Raw genomic sequence first — 18717 nt, 5'->3', positions numbered from 1 at the left:
GGCTTACATTAACACTGCAATGAAGTTAATGTGAAAATCCCATAAGATATAGGAGCAGAATTAGGCCATTTGGCCCATCGAGTCTGCCCTGCTATTCGATCATGGCTGATACGATCCTGATCCCCATTTTCCTGCCTTCTTCCTATAACACTTCAATCCATTCCCAATTAAAAATCTGTCTAACTCCTCCTTAAATTTACTCACTGTCCCAGCATCCACCGCACTTTGAGGTCGCGAATTCCACAGATTCACAACCCTTTGGGAGAAGTAGTTTCTCCTCAACTGTGTTTTAAATTTGCTCCCCCAATCCTAAGACTATGACCTCTCATCCTACAATGCCCCACACGTGGAAGCACCCTCTCCACATCTACTTTATCCATACCTTTTATCATCTTGTAAACCTCAATTTGATCTCCCCTCATTCTTCTAAATTCCAGAGAGTATCGGCCTAAACTGTTCAATATTCTTCATACGACAAACTCCTCATCTCCGGAATCAATCTAGCTGCCACACTCCGGCGCCTGTTCGGGGACACTGAGGGAGAATTTAGCACGGCCAATGCATCTAACCAGCATGTCTTTCGGACTGTGGGAGGAAACCGGAGCATCCAGAGGAAACCCAAGCAGATACGGGGAGAATGTGCAGGATCCACACAAACAATGACCTGAGGCCGGAATTGAACCCGGGTCCCTAATGTTGTGAGGCAGCAGTGCGAACCACCATGCCACCGTACCTTATAAGAGCAAGGAGGTAATGTTGGAGTTGTGTAGAGCGTTGGTGAGGCCACAGTTGGAGTACTGTGCACAGTTCTGGTCACCTAATTATAGGAAGGATGTATTGCACTGGAGGGGGTACACAAAAGATTTACCAGAGTGTTACCTGGGATGGGGCATTTGAGCTATAAGGAGAGACTGGATAGGCTTGGATTCACAAGGGGTGGGCTTCACTGTGTGGGCCACCATAGACTGCACATCCCTAACTGTCCTTGAGAAGGTGTTGATGAGCTGCCTTCTGAGCCGCTGTAGTCCATTTGCTCACAGCACTATTAGGGAGGGAGTTCCAGGATTTTGACCCAGTGGCAGTGAAGGAACGGCCGATATATATCCAGGTCAGGGTGGTATATGGCTTGCAGGGACACTTGCAAGTGGTTGTGTACTTATACATTGCCTGCATGGTGGTTAGCATTGCTGCCTCACAGTGCCAGGGAGCCGGGTTCGATTCCCGGCTTGGGTCACTGACTGAGTGGAATTTGCATGTTCTCCCTGTGTCTGTGTGGCTTTCCTTTGGTTTCCTCCCACGTTCCAAAGATGTGCAGGTTAGGTGGATTTGCCGCGCTAAATTCTCCCTCAGTGTCCCAAGATGTGTCGGTTAGGGGGATTAGCAGGGTAAAATCTTGGGATTACAGAGATAGAGTGAGGGATGGGCTTGGGTAAGATGCTCTGTTGGAGGATTGGCGCAACTTGATGGGCCAAATGGCCTCCTTCTGCACTTTAGGAGTTCTATCTGCTGCCCCTGTGTTTCTAGGTGGTAGAAGTTGTGGGTTTGGAAGGTAGTGTTGAAGGAGCCTTGTCAGTTGATGCAGTGATGAAGAGAGTGGGTGTTTAAGGTGATGGATGGGGTGCCAATTAAACAAGCTGCTTTGTACTGGATGGTGTTGAGCTTGTTAACTGTTGCTCACATTGAGGCAAGTGGAGAATATTCCATCACACTCCAACTGTACCTTGTAGATGGTGGACAGGCATGGTGCAGTTACTCACTGTGGAATTTCCTCTGACCTGCTCTCGACCAGCTGAGTTTCTTGTAATTGCCAGGATGTTGATAGGGGGGTACCAGTGATGGTGCAGACATTGAATGTCAAATTCTCCTCTGCGCTACAGCCCCATTGACCTCCTGTCTTCATCAGAGAAACTACATGCGTAAATATTTCACCAGGGAATCAGATCAGTAAAAATCCAGGTGACCCTCTTCCATCACTCTCTAGCCGAGTTAGCCTGGTTTGGATCTCTTACTCGATCTCAGTAGCACGGTGGCACAGTGGTTAGCACTGCTGTCTCACCAGGGACCTGTGTGGAGTTTGCATGCTCTCCCCGTGTCTGCATGGGTTTCCTCTGGGTGCTCTGGTTTCCTCCCACAGTCCAAAAGATGTGCAGGTTAGGTGCATTGGCCGTGCTAAATTTTCCCTCAGTGTACCCGAACAGGCACCGGAATGTGGCAACTAGAGGATTTTCACAGTAACTTCACTGCAGTGTTAATATAAGCCCACTTGCGACTAATAAATAAACTTTAAACTTTAAAACAATTATACACAGAGACACTAGGGGGACACGGCGACATTGTTACTCACACACGAACAAAGTAGTGTTAAAATGTTCCAAAAATAGGTAAAAGTCAAAAAGCAAAACTGGCATCTATTGATAGTCTATTATTTCTCATTCCCCAACATCAGGTACCGTACCTCACATCACTGCCTCAACAAATGGCAGCTCGGGAGGCACTGCAGAGGAGCAAGAGAGAAGTGGGGGTCAGGAAAAAGGGTGGGAGAGAGAAAGAGAGAGAGGGGGAAGAGAGAGAGAGGGGGAAGAGAGAGAGAGGGGGAAGAGAGAGAGAGGGGGAAGAGAGAAGGAAAGGAGAGATGAGGAGGGAAAAGAGTTGGGGGGGAGTTGAAGAGAGAGATACAGGGGAAGAGAGAGGGAAAAGAGGGAAGGAAAGAGAGGCTGCTTAGCATACAATGTTCCAACAGAGGTCACTTTCCAAACCGTTAGCTCACCAGAAGTGCGGTGGTCTGAATCAAATCAGATCAGACAGGAGAATGGGTCCAAAATGATGAAGGGTTATGAGGCAGGAAATAAGGGGAAAGGGCTTCCACTAGCAGGATTTCACAACCACAGATTGGAAATAAATGGCAAAAGGAACAGGGGGGAAAGTGAGGAGAAGGTTACAGGAGATTATGGTTGGGAATGAATTGCCTGCTAGAAACAGATTGAATCATAACTTTCAGAAGGGAAAGGGTTAAAGGTTTGAGAAGGGAAGGGTGGAGGGTAAAGGGGAAATGGAACGTGCAGGTGACTGGGATTCATTGGATAGCTTTTTCAGAGAGCTGGCAAGGGTGTGATGGGCCTCATGGCCTCTCTCCTGTGCTGCATCACTCTGTTTGTATCAGTCCTTTGTCCATTTGTGACTTGGTCTTTGGCGGGGAGGGGGAGTGCCTCACCAACCTGCCCGTTTTCTCCGTGCTGCCAACTAGCTCCAGCCTTCACGGGCACTGCTTCCGAAACCAGGGCCTTGCCGCTGGCCGGATCGAATGGATTTGCCATAGGAATTCCGCCATGGGGACGCCAGGAAGTCCCACTGATGGAGACCCATAAGCTGGTATTACTGGTACTTGCTGTTCTCCCTAATCGTTTTGTGTGTGTGTGTACGGTGCATGAACCTGGGCAGGAATCGGACGCCGGTTTCTCAGCGCCGCCTGTGTCACAGTGCTATCATCTTAAATCATCCTCGTGTGGACGATGGAGAAGGCTGTGCTTTGGCTGCAGGTTGTGGGGGACACTGGGGCACATGGGTGCTGGAGACAGCATCTTTTGGGGCTTCTGGCTGTTCGAGAAGCACGTGTTAAGAGTGGGTGCCGCTGGGGTAGAGTCAACAAGGAGATTTAGATTAAGATGCTGGACTAGCAAGGCAGAGGGTCACAAATTCCAATCTCTCCACATGGAACTTAATTCAATTAATCTTGGAATTAACATCGCAGAATCCCTACAGTGCAGAAGGAGGCCATTCAGCCCATTGCGTCTGCACCAACTCTCCAAAAGGAGAGTCCCACCACCTCGCCCTTTCCATGTAAGACAATGCATTTATCTCGGCTAATCCATCTAAATGTGGAGATGCAGCAACCGAAGAGGAAAGAGTTGAATTGGACTCTTCCGGAAGGCCGCTGCCCTCGACTTGACGTTTGCCCCAACCGTCAGGAGGTGGGTCAACCGGATTCCTCAACTGCACTCCCAAGACAGCCCCCAACATCATCCAAGCACAACGCAATACCATGCGTGTTCTCAAGACCAACCGCAATGTCATCAAACCAGCAAAGGAGGGGCCATCGTCATACTGAACAGAACGGATTACTGCAAAGAAATGTACTGACAACTGAGCAACGAGGAACACTACAGACAGTTACCCGCAGATCCGACCAAAGAACACACCCGTCAACTCAACAAGACCTTTGATCCGGACCTTCAGAGCACCCTCCGTGCTCTCATCCCACGTACTCCCCGCGTTGGAGATCTCTACTGCCTCCCGAAGATACACAAGACAAACACACCTGGCCGTCCCATCGTATCGGGCAATGGGACCCTGTGTGAGAATCTCTCCATCGAGGGCGTCCTGAAACCTATTGTACAAAGAACCCCTGGCTTTTATCGCGATACTATGGACTTCCTACAGAAACTCAGTGCACGTGGAACAAATAAACCAGGAGTACTCCTTGTCACAATGGATGTCTCGGCGCGCTACACCAGCATCTCCCACGATGGTGGCATTGCTGCAACTGCCTCAGTACTCAACGCCGACAACTGCCAGTTTCCAGATGCAATTTTACAACTCATTAGCTTCATCCTGGACCACAATGTCTTCACCTTCAACAACCAGTTCTTCATCCAGACACACAAAACTGCCATGGGGACCAAATTTGCACCTCAATATGCCAACATCTTCATGCACAGATTTGAACAAGACCTCTTCACTGCACAGGACGTTCAATCGATGCTCTACACTAAGTACATCAATGACACTTTCCTTCTTTGGACTCATGGTGAACAATCATTGAAACAACTATATGATGACATCAACAAGTTCCATCCCACCATCAGACTCACCATGGACTATTCTCCTGAATCAGTTGCATTCTTGGACACATGCATATCCATTAAGGACGGTCACCTCAGCACCTCACTGTACTGCAAGCGCACAGACAACCTCACAATACTCCACATCTCCAGCTTCCACCCTAAACACGTTAAAGAAGCCATCCCCTATGGACAAGCCCTCCGTATACACAGGATCTTCTCAGGTGAGGAGGATTGCAACAGACACATCCAGATGCTGAAAGATGCCCTCATAAGAGCAGGATTTGGTGCTCGACTCATCGATCGACAGTTCCTACGCGCCACAGCAAAAACCACACCGACCTCCTCAGAAGACAAACATAGGACATGGCAGACAGAGTACCCTTTGTCATCCAGTACTTCCCCGGAGCGGAGAAGCTATGACATCAACAACCTCTGCAAGACGTGCTGGATCATCGCCACTGATGCCATCATCTCACGTGAGAACACCATCCACCAGGTACACGATACATACTGTTGCGACTTGGCCAACATTGTCTACCTAATACACTGCAGGAAAGGATGTCCCGAGGCATGGTATATTGGGGAAACCATGCAGACGCTACGACAACGGATGAATGAACACCACTTGACAATCACCAGGCAAGACTGTTCCCTTCTTGTTGGGGAACACTTCAGCGGTCACGGGCATTTGGCTTCTGATCTTTGGGTAAGCTTTCTTCAAGGTGGCCTTCATGACACACGACAGCACAGAGTCACTGAGCAGAGTCAGGTTCCGCACACATGAGGATGGCCTCTACCAGGATCTTGGGTTCATGTCGCACTATCTGTAACCCCCATGACTTGCCTGGGCTTGCAATTTCTCACTTACTCTCCTGTCCGGAGACAATACACATCTCTTTAACCTGTGCTTTACACTCTCTCCACTCACATTGTCTGTACCTTTAAGACTTGATTACCTGTAAAATCTCACATTACAACCATTATTTTGTAAATTGAGTTTGTGTTTCTATATCCTGTATTTGTGAACTGAAATCTCACTCACCTGATGAAAGAGCAGCAAGTGCTCTGAAAGCTTTTGCTACCAAATAAATCTGCTGGACTTTAACCTGGTGTTGTGAGACTTCTTACTGCGTTAACCCATCTAACCCGCACAACCTGGGACACTAGGGGCATGGCCAATCTGCACATCTTTTGAGTGCGGGAGGAAACCGGAACACTTGGAGGAAACCCACGCAGACACGGGGAGAATGTGCAGACTCCACACTGACTGTCACCCCAAGGCCGGAATTGTTCCTGGATCCCTGGTGCTGTGAGGCAGCAGTGCCACTGTCCTTAAACATCTGTCACACTGTGGGTGTGGTGTGTGTAATCTGCATGAATCCTCACAGCATCTTAGAATCCCTACAGCACAGGAGGCAGTCATTCGAATCTGTACCTATCACAATCCCACCACAATCCCACCCAGGCCCCATTCCTGCACATTTACCCTGCTAATCCCCCTGACACTAAGGGGCAATTTAGCACGGCCAATCCACCTAATTTAGCCCGCAGATCTGTGGACTGTGGGAGAGAACCGGAAACACTCGGAGGAAACCCACACAGACACAGGGAGAAGATAATCTTGAAGATGCACTCCAACAATTGGCCAAGACTTCTTCAACAGCATCACCCAAACTCCCCAGGACAAAGGCAGCATCCTCGAATTCTGACCCAGAAACTGTGAAGGAAAGCTTCACCGGCACTGGGTCCAATTCCTGGAGCTCCCTACCCTGTGGGTGGGGATGGACACCGCGCTGACTGCAGTGTTTCAGGAACGTGACTCGCCATGCTCCCCCCCCGCCACTTCTCAAGGGCAGCTTGGGGTGGACAATAAGTGTCAGTCTTGCCAGGAATATCCCAGGAATGAGAACAAAAATTGTTGGCTGAGAAAAAGAAAGGTTTTTCCCAATACAAAAGTGCAGCGACCTCAGGATGAAGAGATTCCTTTGGATTTCTGCTTTGTGTTGTTCGTTTTGACAAAACACAATAAGTTAAATTAGACAAACCGAGGGACAAAGCAAGACGGGCAGCTGTTGAAAAGGGGGACAAAAAGCATAAAGGGAACGCAAAACCAAAAGGTGATTAAAAGGGTCAATATCACACTCCATGGCTGCAGTGTGCAATGAGTATGGAGGGACTGAATGGTGCCTGTGGGGGTCTGTTGTAGACTAATTGACGGAGGCAGATTACTATAATCAGAGCCAGAACTCCATTACTGCTGTATCGGGTAACTACCAGGACGGTGATAAGGACAGTCAATGGCCTTTTTGCCTCCAGCAATTCCGATGTTCAAAGTGCCTTTAGAACAAAAACAAACTGGCAGTTTGGCTGTAACGAGTCCTGCTTGTGCTGTATGAGTCAACGCAAGTTCAGCAGATGATGAGCAGCGAACATTAATGCGGGAGTGCTTTTTCCAATTTGGCACAGGTCCCATCAGATGGGATCAGGCCAATTCATCACTGCCGCTGGTCAGCAGAATGAATTCAGCTGCTGTCACTTCAATCAATACGGTTTTCAATTCCGCCCGGTGCCTCAATATCGCTACTCTGAGAGGGATCAATGAAAGGACAGGTCACCCATCTCAATCACTTCACATACAGTTCTCCTGAGTTCCTCTCTCTGGGTCCTTGGTGGTGTAACAGATACTCCCATCAACCAGCCCGCAAACCTCCTCCCACCCCCCCCAAAAGTTCCTGAACAAAAGGATTTATCTGAGGACATTAGAATCCGTCCGGAACAGGATCTGTCTAATAGTAACAGGAACCTGTCCACCACAACATTTTCTTGTTGGTAACTCTGGGCTCCTAAACTGTCAACTGCAGAGGAAGGAGGCTGCATTTTGGAAATGTGGCCCACGGAGACCGCAAACAACAGCGTTCAAACAAGATGTGAGCTAGTCATCTCCATCATCACTGCTGCCCCCTCACAGTGCCAGGGACTCGTATTCAATCCTGGCCTCGGGTGACTGTGTGGAGTTTGCATGTTCTCCCCATGTCTGCATGGGTTTCCTCCGGGTGCTCTGGTTTCCTCCCACAGTCCAAAAGATGTGCAGGCTAAGTGGGTTGGCCATGCTGAATTGCCCTTAATATCCAAAGTTGTGTAGGTTAGGTGGATTGGCCATGCTAAATTGCCTCTTAGTGTCCCAAGATATGTAGGTTAGCTGGATTGGCCATGCCAAATTGCCCTTAATATCCAAAGATGTGTAGGTTAGCTAGATTGGCCATGCTAAATTGCCCTTAATGTCCAAAGATGTGTAGGTTAGGTGGATTGGCCATGCTAAATTGCCCCTTAGTATTTTTTCATTCATTTGTGGGACATGTGCGTCGCTGGCTGGCCAACATTTATTGCCCATCCCTAGTTGCCCTTGAGAAGGTGGTGGCGAGCTGCCTTCTTGAATCGCTGCAGTCCACGTGCTGTGGGTTGACCCACAATGGCTTTAGGGAGGGAATTCCAGGATTTTGACCCAGCGACTGCCAAGGAACAGCGACATATTTCCAAGTCAGGACAGTAAGTAGCTTAGAGGGGAACTTGCAGGCGGTGGTGTTCCCATGTATCTGCTGCCCTTGTTCTTCTAGATGGAAACGGTCACGGGTTTGGAAGGTGCTGTCTAAGGATCGTTGGTGAATTGCTGCAGTGCATCTTGTAGGTAGTACACACTGCTGCTACTGAGCGCCGGTGATGGAGAGAGTAGATGTTTGTAGATGTGATGCCTTGGTGTCTCAAGCTGTGACGTGTAGGTTAGGGGGATTAGTGGGGTAAATACATGTGGCTTTGGGGATAGGGCCAGGGTAGGGTTAGGGGTTAGGTTAGGCCTCTCTGTTGGGAGAGTCAGTGCAGATTCAATGGGCCGAATGGCCTCCTTTGGCACTGTATGATTCCGCCATTCTATAAAACAAATGGTGACTGTATTTAAAAAGTGATCTCTTCATCCTGAAATGTTTAGGTGTCTGGAGAATGCGATAAGAACATGTATAAGGGCAAAACTGTTCTTTGGTGTGGGTTGAATCCCAGTCTAAGCCACTCCCTGTTGTCCCGTCGGAATCAAGGGCGATCATTTGGGTCACTCCCACTACTACAGCATCCAATGACGCGGTCCTGAATGTGGCCCCTGGCAATGGCAGGAAACAAAACTGGCTGTTTACATTCCATCCAATGTACATTTCCTGCACTCGAACTGCCTCGATCTGCCGTCCCCAGGCCTCGAGGCTCACCCGAGAGCGTCTGAGCCATTTACCATCAGAGGCCGCTAATTTCCAGCACGCTGAACTCTGCCTAAACGGGGGTTCGATTTCTTTTCCTGCCTGATTTACGTCCCTCCGTGGTTTGAGGATAAGGGTAAACCTTGAACAACTGAGGTGAGGAGAAATTTCTTCACCCAGAGGGTGGTGAACGTGTGGAATCCACTCCCACAGAAAGTAGCCGAGATCAAAAAACACTGTGTGATTTCAAGAAGGAATTAGATTTAGCTCTTGGGGGTAAAGGGATCAAGGAATATTTGGGGGAAATAGGGAGTCAGAATGTGGAATTCGATGATCAAGCCATGATCGAAATGAATGGCTCAGCAGGCTTGCAGGGCCGAATGGCCTATTCCTGCTTCTATATTTCTCCACCACCCCACCCCGCCCCCATGCCCATGTCAAACACAGGCTCGGACTTTGCTCTCCCGCACCTCAAATCAAAACGTGGCCTTCCTCTCAGCGTCGTCAACAACAACAACAACTTGCATTTACGTAGCGCCCATTTTACAGGAGCGTTGGGAAGCGAGATCCGACACCCAGCTGCATCAGGCCATTACGTGGCCATGTGGCCTCGGTCAAGCAGCGAGGTTTCAAAGAAGCCTCAACTGAAGGCCGCGAGGTGGAGAGTTGGGGAGGTTTAGGGAGAGAATGCCAGAACTTACGGCCTTGGAAGCCAAAGGTGCTTCAGTTAGCGGTGGAGAGGTTGGAATCGGGAATGCACAAAATGCTGGAATTGGAGGAGTGCCGATATCTGGGAAGGTTGTGGGACTGGGGGATGGTTAGTGAGAGATAGGGAGAGGGCAAGGCCATGGAGGAGTAAGAAGCCTAGCCTGTGATTTTAATTTTTTATAAATTCCCACTTTGGACAGAGTTCTTGTTTCATAAGAACTAGGAGCAGGAGTAGGCCATCTGGCCCCTTCAGCCTGCCCCGCCATTCAGTAAGATCATGGCTGACCTTTTTGTGGACTCAGCTCCACTTACCCACCCGCTCACCATAACCCTTAATTAGAACATAGAAAACTACAGCACAAACAGGCCCTTCGGCCCACAAGTTGCTCTACCTATTAGGCCTATCTATAACCCTCAATCCTATTAAATCCCATGTACTCATTAATTGCTTTACTTTTTTTTATTCATAGAACATGGGCATCGCTGGCAGGGCCAGCATTTATTGCCTATCCCTAGTTGCCCGAGGGCAGTTGAGAGTCAACCACATTGCTGTGGGTCTGGAGTCACATGTAGGCCAGATCAGGTAACGATGGCAGATTTCCTTCCCTAAAGGACATTAGTGAACCAGACGGGTTTTTCTGGCAATCGACAATGGTTTCATGGTCATCAGTAGATTCTTAATCCCAGATTTTCTTTTTTTAAGTAAAATTCAAATTCCACCATCTGCCATGATGAGATTCGAACCCAGGTTCCCAGAACATTAGCTGAATTTCTGGATTAATAATCTAGTGATAATAACACTAGACCATCATGTTTACTGTTCAAAACATTCAATGAGGTAGCCTCAACTGCTTCACTGGGCAGGGAAATCCAGATTCACAACCCTTTGGGTGAAGAAGTTCCTCCTCAACTCAGTCTTAAATCTGCTCCCCCTTATTTTGAGACCATGCTCCCTGGTTCTGGTTTTTACCCGCCAGAGAAAACAACCTCCCTGCTTCTATCTTAACAATTCCCTTCATAATCTTATATGTCTCTATACGACCTGCCCTCATTCTTCTGAATTCCAATGAGTATAGTCCCAGTCTACTCCGTCCCTCCAGGGAGTTTCGTCCCCCGAGAATGTAGGTTGGGAAGTCTGGCTTGGCGCTTAAGGGCACTGCCCCCCACTCCCCGACCCTCGCAATAGGACCTTTCTGCGCATTAATTTCGATGTTAGGAATCTGTCCCGCACTATGCAAAGAAAATCATGTCCCTTCCTTTATCGAACCCGAATTCATGTTACAAAACTAGGGAGAAGTGCCCATTAAAATTTGGCTCCCAGCTGTTCCCAAAAGCAGGTTTGCTAGGCAGGAACGTACCATCTTCGCTGGTGTGCGCCTCTGTGCCAGCGTCAAGGTCAACATCCTCCAGTGTGCCATGTTCACTGTAGGGACTGTCGCTGTTGGACAGAGTGGGGAAAACAAAACACAGGTTACTTGTGTAGGCAGCCGCAGAGTGGTCCTGATGATACAACCCAGTTACCTCAATCATTTTCATTCAATGTCTAATTTGAAGGTTATTTATTAGTGATACAAGTAGGCTTACATTAACACTGCAATGAAGTTAGTGTGAGAATTCTCCTAGTCGCCGCCCTCCGGTGCCTGTTTGGGTACACCGTGAAAGACTTTAGCATGGCCAATGCACCTAATGAGCATGACTTTTGGACTGTGGGAAGAAACCGGAACACCCAGAGGAAACCCACACAGACACGGGGAGAATGTGCAAACTCCACACAGGCCCAAGCCGGGAATCGAACCTGTGTCCCCGGCGCTGTAAGGCAGCAGTGCCGACCACTGTGCCACCCCTCAAGTGAGGAGATAGAACATAGAACATAGAACATAGAACATTACAGCGCAGAACAGGCCCTTCGGCCCACGATGTTGCGCCGACCAGTTTTTTTTAAAAAAAAACACTGACCCACTAATCTAAACCAATCCCATTTCGTCCATAAACCTATCCACAGATCTCTTAAACGCCCCCAAACTAGGCGCATTTACAACCGCAGCAGGCAGGGCATTCCAATCCCTCACCACCCTCTGGGTAAAGAACCTACCCCTGACATCCGTCCTATAACTACCACCCCTTAATTTAAAGCCATGCCCCCTCGTGCTAGCATTCTCCATCCGAGGAAAAAGGCTATCACTATCCACCCTATCTAAACCTCTAATCATCTTATATGTTTCAATAAGATCCCCTCTTAGCCTCCTTCTTTCCAGCGAAAACAACCCCAAATCCCTCAGTCTCTCCTCATATGACCTCCCCTCCATACCAGGCAACATCCTGGTAAACCTCCTCTGCACCCTCTCCAAAGCCTCCACGTCCTTCCTGTAATGTGGGGACCAGAACTGCACACAATACTCCAAGTGCGGCCGCACCAGAGTTGTGTACAGTTGCAACATGACGCTGCGACTCCTAAATTCAATCCCCCTACCAATAAACGCCAAGACACCGTATGCCTTCTTAACAACCTTATCTACTTGATTCCCAACTTTCAGGGATCTATGTACACATACACCTAGATCCCTCTGCTCCTCCACACTATTCAAAGTCCTCCCGTTAGCCCTATACTCAACACATCTGTTACTCCTACCGAAATGAATTACCTCACACTTCTCCGCATTAAACTCCATCTGCCACCTCAGATAAGACACCTCAGGTAAGATACCTCATAAGATACCTCAGGTAAGACAGATTAGGCAAAGAGGTAAGGAGCATTGTAGAGGAGAGTAAGAAGGGTGCCAGGCAAAAGGCGGGGAATTATAGGCCGGTTAGTTTAACGTCTGTGGTAGGTAAAATGTTAGAATCTGTCATTAAGGAGGAAATTGCGAGGCATCTTGAAGGGAATTGCTTGATAGGGCAGACGCAGCACGGTTTCATTAAAGGGAAGTCGTGTCTGACAAATTTACTGGAGTTCTATGAGGATGTGTCTAGGGTGGTGGATAGAGGAGAGCCGGTGGATGTGGTCTTTCTAGATTTTCAGAAGGCGTTTGACAAGGTACCTCACAAGAGGTTATTGCAGAAGGTCGAGGGACATGGAGTTGGGGGTAGGGTGTTAGCGTGGATAGAGGATTGATTGTCAAATAGGAGGCAGAGAGTGGGGGTCAACGGGTGCTATTCGGATTGGCGGATGGTGACTAGTGGAGTGCCCCAGGAGTCGGTGCTGGGGCCTCAGCTTTTTACCATTTATATAGATGATCTGGAGGAGGGAACCGAGTGTAGGGTGTCGAAATTTGCTGATGACACCAAGATTGGAGGAACGGCAAATTGTGCGGAGGGTGTGGAGAGTCTGCAGAAGGATCTAGATAGGCTGGGCGAATGGGCCAGGAAATGGCAAATGGAATTTAATGTTGGCAAGTGTGAGGTGGTCCACTTTGGTAGGAAGAATGGTAGGAAGGACTATTACTTACGGGGCGAAAAACTGCAGCAGGCGACGGTGCAGAGGGACCTCGGGGTCCTTGTGCATGAGTCGCAAAAACCCAGCTTGCAGGTGCAGCAGGTGGTCAGGAAGGCGAATGGGATGCTGGCCTTCATAGCGAGGGGGATTGAATATAAAAGTAGGGAGGTCTTGCTGCAGCTGTATAGGGCATTGGTGAGGCCGCAGCTGGAGTACTGTGTGCAGTTTTGGGCGCCGCACCTGCGCAAAGATATTTTGGCCTTGGAGGGAGTGCAGAGGAGGTTTACTAGGCTGATACCGGAGTTGAGGGGGTTGAGCTATGAGGAGAGGCTGAATAAACTGGGCTTGTACTCGTTAGAGTTTAGAAGAATGAGGGGAGATCTCATTGAGACGTATAAGATGATGAATGGGATGGATAGGATAGAGGTGGAGAGACTCTTCCCGCTCAAAAAAGACAGTAGGACGAGGGGGCACAGCCTCAAGATAAAAGGGGGGCGGTTTAGAACGGAGTTGAGGAGGAACTTCTTCACTCAAAGGGTGGTGAATCTCTGGAATTCTCTGCCCGTTGAAGTGGTGGAGGCTGCCTCGCTAAATATTTTTAAGACGCGGGTTGATGGGTTTTTGATAAGAGAGGGGATTAAGGGTTATGGGGAGAAAGCAGGAAAGTGGAACTGAGCGGCGACAGATCAGCCATGATCTTATTGAATGGCGGGGCAGGCTCGAAGGGCTAGATGGCCTACTCCTGCTCCTATTTCTTATGTTCTTATGTAAGAGGTTGAAGGATGGAATCCCAAAAGGATGGGTACAGAGCAAAGGGGGCCTTGCCAAGGGGGCATAACCTTCAGATTTGGATCAGGCTGTTCAGTGCTCATGCCAGGAAGCATTTGCTCACTCAAAGGGGAATGGAACTCATTCCCCTCCCTCCTCTCACACACACACCTTACACCCCCTCCTCCATTCTCTCCCCCTCCCGCCTTCCTCTTTGCTCCCCCTCCCTCATCCCTCCTTCCTCCTTTACTCCCCCCCCACCCCCCCCGCCACTTTCTCAACCAAACTGAAGAGAATTTGTTTGGCAGTCCCTGCATTTCAAACTTGCCACGGCCTTCCCCTCACCACTGCTTATCTCTGTCACCTCCTCCAGACCCATAATCTTCTCTGATCCTCCGACTCTGGCCTCTTGTACGTCCCGTCACTCTCTTTTCCCACCCTCATCTTCAGCTGCCTTCTCCAATAACTTACATTGACATTCTAAAAATCCATTTGTGAGGTGTGCCACTGGCTGGGCCAGCGTTTACTGCCCATCTTTAATTGCCCTCAAGTCAGACTAAAGGGATGTTAGTAAACTAGATACATTTTTATGACGATTGACAATGGTTTCACAGTCATTTGGCTTTTGAGTCCAAATTTTTATTGCATTCACATTTCACCATCTGCCGCAGTGGGATTCGAACCCGGGTTCTCAGAGCATTACTCTGGGTCTCTGGGTTACCAACCCAGTGAAACACCACTGTAAGGCCATCAGTCCCCAATAACACCTTTAACTAATAAAACATCCCAAGCCTTAATCAGTGCTGGGACCTTTGTTATTTGTAATATCTACAAATGACTTGGAAGAAAATATAGCTGGTCTGATTAGCAAGTTTGCGGATGATACAAAGATTGCGGATAATGATGAAGATTGTTAGGGTGGCGCAGTGGTTAGCACTGCTGCCTCACAGTGGGCAGGGACACGGGTTCGATTCCTGGCTTGGGTCATTGTCTGTGTGGAGTGTGCACAGAGAATGTGCACAGGAAGCATTTCTCCCTGTGTCTGCGTGGGTTTCCTCCAGTTTCTTCCCACAGTCTGAAAGACGTGCTGGTTAGTTGCATTGCCCATGCTAAATTCTCCCCCAGTGTATCCGAACAGGCGCCAGAGTGTGGCGACTAGGGGATATTCACGGTAACTTCGTTGCAGTGTTAATGTAAGCCTTACTTGTAAACTTTTAACTTTACATAACTTGGAATACAGCAGGATTGGCTGGGAAATTGGGCGGAGAAATGTCAAATGGAATTTAATCTGGACAAATGCGAGATGATGCATTTTGGTAGATTCAATTCAGGTGGGAGCTATAAAATAAATGGCAGAACGTTTCGGAGCATAGACACACAGAGAGATCTGGGAATACAGGTCCACAGATCCTTAAAAGTAGCAGCACAGGCGGAAAAGGTGGTGAAGATATGGCATGCTTACTTTCATTGACCAGGGCATCACGAATAAATGTTGGCAAACTATGTTTCAGTCGTATAAAACCTTGGTTAGGCCACATTTGGAATATTGTGTCCAATTCTGTTCGCCACACTACCAGAAGGACATGGAGGCTTCAGAGAGAGTACAGAAATGGTTTAGCAGGATGTTCCCTGGTATTAGCTATGAGGTGAGATTGAATAACTGGGATTGTTATTCCTGAAAAGACAGAGGCTGAGGGGTGAAAAGGCGATGAAGAAAGCATAAGCTGCCACTTTTAAGGATGTGTGGAGCTGTACTCCTAGAACCCTCCGTGTGTCTATGCTCCTGCTCATATTAACAATGATCTCATTGCTTAACACCGAACAGCAGGGTTCAGGGGAGAGAGACTGGGAAAGAATTGGAGGGGAGAGATTGGGAAAAGATTGAGGAAGAGATTGGGAAAGGATTGGGGGAGAGAGACTGGGAAAGGATTGGGGGAGAGAGACTGGGAAAGGATTGGGGGAGAGAGACTGGAAAAAGATTGAGGCAGAGAATGGGAAAGGATTGGGGAGAGAGACTGGGAAAGGATAGGGGGATAGAGGCTGGGAAAGAATTGGAGGAGAGAATGGGAAAGGATTGGGGGAGAGAGACTGGGAAAGGATAGGGGGATAGAGGCTGGGAAAGGATTGGAGGAGAGAATGAGAAAGGATTGGGGGAGAGAGGCTGGGAAAGGATTGGGGGAGAGAGACTGGGAAGGATAGGGGGATAGAAGCTGGGAAAGGATCGGGGGAGAGAGACTGGGAAAGGATCGGGGGAGAGAGACTGGGAAAGGATCGGGGGAGAGAGACTGGGAAAGGATTGGGGAGAGAGACTGGGAAAGGATTGGGGAGAGAGACTGGGAAAGGATTGGGGAGAGAGACTGGGAAAGGATTGGGGGAGAGAGACTGGGAAAGGATTGGGGAGAGAGACTGGGAAAGGATTGGGGAGAGAGACTGGGAAAGGATTGGGGGAGAGAGACTGGGAAAGGATTGGGGAGAGAGACTGGGAAGGATAGGGGGATAGAAGCTGGGAAAGGATTGGGGGAGAGAGACTGGGAAAGGATTGAGGGAGAGAGATTGGGAAGGGATTGGGGGAGTTGGGTGGTGATTTTAACTTACCAATAGTCATCGCCAGCCATACACTTTTCATACACGGGTCCTTCCAGGTCTTTCGAATCGGGGAAGATCAACTCATTGTGGATGATGATGGTTTTAATCAGCTCGTTGACGTGGGCTTGGCACGAGACCTGATCCTGCGAATCGGGGACAGGCATCAGTGTTGGGCCGAAGCAGATGGCCAGATTGTATGGATCCATCATATTCTCATCGTTGTATTGAGAGAGGCTGCCAAGAGACACAAGACAATCAGCGAGAGATCAGGCATGGACTTGGGAGATTGGCTGGAGTTATTGGAAAGACACTGAGTCGCAAGCACAGTTACTGGACCGTAGCTAAAGCTTATGTGACCGCAATCCACCCAAATGTTATGAAGCGGTCCCAAATTCACAAAGTCTATTCGACTCGGTTCAAAGGTTATTCTGCTTTCCCCATTCCTGCCCAAACCCTCTGATATTCCCGCATTCTTTCTCATTTGAGGAAAGCCCTCGACAAAACAAAGATACAAAATTGTCATGAAGCAAATTGCTTCTCTCCCAGCCAGCTTCAAAACGCTGGCAAGCACAACTCCTCCAACGGGGGATTTGCAAAGGGAGGGCACTCCACCAGGGGAGTCGCCAAGGGATTCCGCTGACAGGGGGGAGAAGTAAAGGGGTCCTCCATTAGGGGGAGCAATGGAGGGTCCTTCCACCAGGGGGTGCAGTAAAGGGGGTCCTCCATTAGGGGGAGCAGTGTAGGGTACTTCCACCAGAGGGAGCAGTGAGGAGGGGGGTCCTCCATTAGAGAGAGCAGTGAAGGGAGCAGTGAAGGGGGTCCTCCACCGGGGGAGCAGTGAAGGGGGTCCTCCACCATGGGGAGCAGTGAAGGGGGTCCTCCACCAGGGGGAGCAGTGAAGGGGGGGGGTCCTCCACTGGGGGAGCAGTGAAGGGGGTCCTCCACCAGGGGGAGCAGTGAAGGGGGGGGTCCTCCACCGGGGGGAGCAGTGAAGGGGGGGTCCTCCACCGGGGGAGCAGTGAAGGGGGGGGTCCTCCACCATGGGGAGCAGTGAAGGGGGGTCCCCCACCAAGGAGAGCAGCGAAGAGGGGGTCCTCCACCAAGGGGAGTCGCGAGTGGGTAGATCCTCTATTAGGAGGTGCCATGGAGGGGGGCGGTGTCCTCCACAGGAGGCGTCACGGGGGAGGGGAGACCTCCACCAGGGGAAGCTCTGGGGAGGGGGGATGGCCCTCTGCCAGGGAATGGGGGAATCCATGAGGGGTGGGCCCCCATCAATGGGAGCCCTGGAAGCGGGAGGGTGAAGGAGGGTGGGGGAGGCCACTGCTGGGGCGGGGGGGAAGTTACTGATGTTATAAATCCTCAGCCAATCACATTTGTGAGCAGGTCAGTGGCCAGTTTAAATGACCTTTGCACCTTAACCTGGTGGGGTTCATGTTCTCACGGTGGGTGCTCCATTTTTTCACACGATCGAACTGACTTCAAACCTCCCAGGATTCCAATATCCCACTGCGTTAAGGGTAAGATTGGGTGTGGCTGCTCTGTCTGTCACACGCACACACAGGTAAAGACTTTTCTAAATATCGGTTAAATAGGATGTGACAAAACAAAAAACAAAGAGCCATCCATACGAGACACACGCAAGGCAGTTGGAAAGATTGGCGTGCCATCTGGGGATTGGGTGAGAGGGAGCAGCTGTTTGTTACAGCGCTGTGTGTGTACATGAAGCTTCCAGTCTGCTGCGATATTGTGAAGCTCACAATAATTAGAACCAAACACTGACCGCTTCACAAAACCCTCAGTGTGCAACAGCAAAAGGATATCAGCTGCAGAGTCCCCATTCTCACTGGGCAGGTCAAGGGAATGGAGGTTCTCGAGGTCTGTTTTGTTTTTATAGAATCCCTACAGGTAAAGAAGGAGGCCATTTGACCCAACAAGTCTGTACTGACCACAATCCCACCTAGGCCCTATTCCCATAACCCCACATATTTACCCTGCTAATCCCAAGGGGCAATTTACCATGGCCAATCGATTTAACTCGCACATCTTCTACCGGAAGTTAATCTTTCTCTACATCCTAGCTATGACTGTCTTGCTACACTCTGCACCCTCTCCTTTCCTTCCCCCCCTGTGTGCTCTATGTATG

General features: G+C 49.4%; 1 protein-coding gene across 3 annotated transcripts in view; it reads right to left on the bottom strand.

Moving 5' to 3' along the window:
* The window catches only part of srgap1a (SLIT-ROBO Rho GTPase activating protein 1a), a 233268-nt gene that overhangs the window by 13479 nt on the left and 201072 nt on the right, over positions 1 to 18717 (bottom strand). For all 3 annotated transcript variants that reach the window (XM_080191293.1, XM_080191294.1, XM_080191295.1), the window contains exons 17-18: positions 16584 to 16808; positions 11146 to 11225 (exon numbers count right to left, since the gene is read on the bottom strand). In XM_080191293.1, the coding sequence (XP_080047419.1) occupies positions 11146 to 11225; positions 16584 to 16808 (305 nt within the window). The remainder of the gene's footprint in view (positions 1 to 11145; positions 11226 to 16583; positions 16809 to 18717) is intronic.

This window comes from Carcharhinus amblyrhynchos, chromosome 6 (genome assembly GCF_965287045.1).
Source record: "Carcharhinus amblyrhynchos chromosome 6, sCarAmb.v2.hapA, whole genome shotgun sequence".
NCBI classification, from domain to species: Eukaryota; Metazoa; Chordata; class Chondrichthyes; order Carcharhiniformes; family Carcharhinidae; genus Carcharhinus; species Carcharhinus amblyrhynchos.
The sequence above is the reverse complement of the archived record's forward strand: the minus strand, read 5'-3'. Positions and strand labels throughout refer to the sequence as shown.